Genomic DNA, 2,721 nt, shown 5'->3' on the forward strand with positions numbered 1-2,721 from the left:
GTCCTTGTTTCCTTAGAGAGGAGTAGACCGGTTTCATGATCTTAGTGAAAACCCTTGGAGCTGACGACAGTCCGTTAGGTAAACAAGTAAATTCATAACACAAGCCTTTCCATGTAAACCGCAAGAATTTTCTGTCACGAAAATGGATTGGTATAGAATAGTAAGCATCCTTCAAGTCAATAGATGCAAACCAACAGTTTTTTGACATAAGAGTTATGGCAGATTTAAGCGTTTCCATTTTGAAATGTAAATGTTCAACATCAAGGTTTAAAGTTTTTAAATTTAAAATTAATCTGTATGATCCATCTTTTTTCGGTCGAAGAAAGATAGTAGACAGGAATTCATCACTGACCCTGTCAGAATTAGCAACTAACTCTATGACATGTTTAGACAGAAGTTTCTCAAGTTCAATATCTATAAACCCAGCTTCAGATGTTGAAAAAGGAATAGAACGCGGAGCACTTGCTTGATATGGCACTGACTGAAATTCTATTTGATATCCTTGAATCTGAGATCTAAGCCATGGATCAGATGATAATTGATTCCATGCTTCCGAATAATGTTTTACTTTACCACCACTGAAATTGTCAGGGACATTTTGTAATGTTTCAAAAACGTCTTGTGCAGTTTTAAAACTGACATCAGTCTTGTCTAAACACACTGTCGTAACACTTACGTGTGAAGTATTCAGTCCTGTTTTTTCTTTGGTCCTTTTGCTGGTCTTTGCGACAAAAAAGGTCCCCGCTCAGAACTGTAATTGTTGCGGTGTCGCTGCTGTGGTCCCTGTTGGCCTTGACCGTGACCATGTTTGTTGTTGTTGTCCCATCTGCGGTGGTTCTGTTGTTGTTGTCCAGAATGCCGATTAGCATAATGTCCTGCATGTTTTCCTCCATGTGTTTGGCGGCCATGTGGTTGTCGAATAGGGTTGAATCTATCACTCTTGTGTGACAGTTTTGGTGATTTGGTAATCTGTTTGCTCACTCTTTTAGCATCACTAATTTCCTTTATCCTTTGCTCAAGTTCATCGCCTAACAATTGAGAGGTTACAGGGTTAGACTGAGCACACAAAGATTTGAATTCTTCATTTATCGCAGGCAAGAGGTTTTGTTTCCTGCGGTAGGAGATGTCAGTGTGCAGAATCTGGAGACATTTGAAAGTGTCATTTGCCAATGATAAACAGTCTTTCACTTCTTTTGGCCGAAGACCCTCTTGTGTCGCGTTAAAAAGTCTATCAGACAAGTGTATCAGTGGGTATAAGGCTTTACACACAAGACTTTGGAATGATTGATACTTTAAATCAGTGTCCTTCTGTCGCCTCCCTAAACTATTCCAGATTGATGGGGGGAGTCTAGGAACAACGACGTTCTCACAGTTATTGGGTCGGAAGTGTTTTCCTAATAAATCCTTCTGTTTGTCTTTACATACCTTGGTATGCATGCCCGTATTGATAACTGCAGCCAGTTTTTCGTTTATAGCCGATGAACATTGTTCTTCGTCACAGTAAAACGACATGATATCGTCAATAATGGCGTCGCCAGTACCTGTTTCAGTTGTATCCAACGCACTGGCAAATGAGGTATCCATTGATATCTCGTCTGAGATGGCGTCGGAATCCTCTTCGTGATCACTGACAGACTGATTGTCAGATTGTTCGTCTACGAAATCTAAGGATACTGACTCCTCAACAGTAGCAGATCTGTTTCCGGACTGATCAATGTTCTCGGTAGGAGCAGTATTATCCGTTCGTGAGAGGTGGATATTTTGCTGTTTTGCCATCTGTTCCATTAAACGGAACATCATCTGATTCTGTAGCAACATAGATTGTTGTATGGCGATACCGGATGTTTCTGGCGGAAGTCTCGTAGTGACTCTCGGAGGGACGAGAGTCGGCTCTTCATTTGCATAATTTATGCTAGATGCTGAGCGTGGAGGCTCCGATGTCGTGACAAAATGGCGACCGTCATAATTTTCCACAGAAGCAGCAACCGTAACGGAATTGTTTCTTACTGCGGTATTCGCGGTAGAATTCCACGCAAGAGATTGTCTATTCCCAGAATTGGTTTCTGTAGACATATGCCCAGAATTGAGCGAAGTTTCTTCATTGACCGACCCAGAATTGGGTTCAGAGGCCATGGTGGGTCGCGAACTCGCTGACCCGTGAGAATGTAAACACAGTCACAAATCTCCGTTAGCACGTGGAGAGCAACTTTCGTAAAATGCCAACTAAATCGTCATCAATTTAGTTAATAATTGGCAACGTAAAAAGTAAATTTGAAGCAGTATTGTTCCAAAAATCCAAAGTAAATTCCTATGATGATAATTCACGTCTTACTGAACCAAAAACACTCTAGGCACTGAACCACGTGACCTCTACGTCATCTCATATGGTCCCTCAGTAGGGTGATTTTACGGAATGTATATCAAATCAATTCAGCAAACCTGAAAAGCAGATCATTATGTATAACACTTAATCAGCATTTTACAATCAAAGGCAACAGCAAAATATCTTTCAAAACGTCTGTAAATAACAAACATTTATTTATTTTATGGAAAACGATCTTATTTTAATATCGTCAACAATTCAAATTTGTGAGAAGAATATACATACATGTAATTGCACATAATCAAACACATAATTTGTCAAATCTAAAAGAGTGAAAATACCCAAACAGCCTAGCTGGTATAATACCGAGATATCAAATGCAAGGAATCTCAGAGACA

General features: G+C 39.9%; 1 protein-coding gene across 1 annotated transcript; it reads right to left on the reverse strand.

The window, feature by feature from the left end:
• Positions 1-687: 687 nt before the first annotated feature.
• LOC138313770 (uncharacterized) lies at positions 688-2,180 on the reverse strand. Its single transcript, XM_069254071.1, has one exon. It carries the CDS (start codon positions 2,131-2,133, stop codon positions 688-690), a length of 1,446 nt encoding a protein of 481 aa, XP_069110172.1. The 5' UTR covers positions 2,134-2,180.
• Positions 2,181-2,721: the final 541 nt, after the last annotated feature.

This window comes from Argopecten irradians, unplaced genomic scaffold (genome assembly GCF_041381155.1).
Source record: "Argopecten irradians isolate NY unplaced genomic scaffold, Ai_NY scaffold_0910, whole genome shotgun sequence".
NCBI classification, from domain to species: Eukaryota; Metazoa; Mollusca; class Bivalvia; order Pectinida; family Pectinidae; genus Argopecten; species Argopecten irradians.

Excerpts from the sequence above, each read along its gene's own strand:
- LOC138313770 (XM_069254071.1), bottom strand. The coding sequence starts at position 2,133 with ATGGCCTCTGAACCCAATTCTGGGTCGGTCAATGAAGAAACTTCGCTC.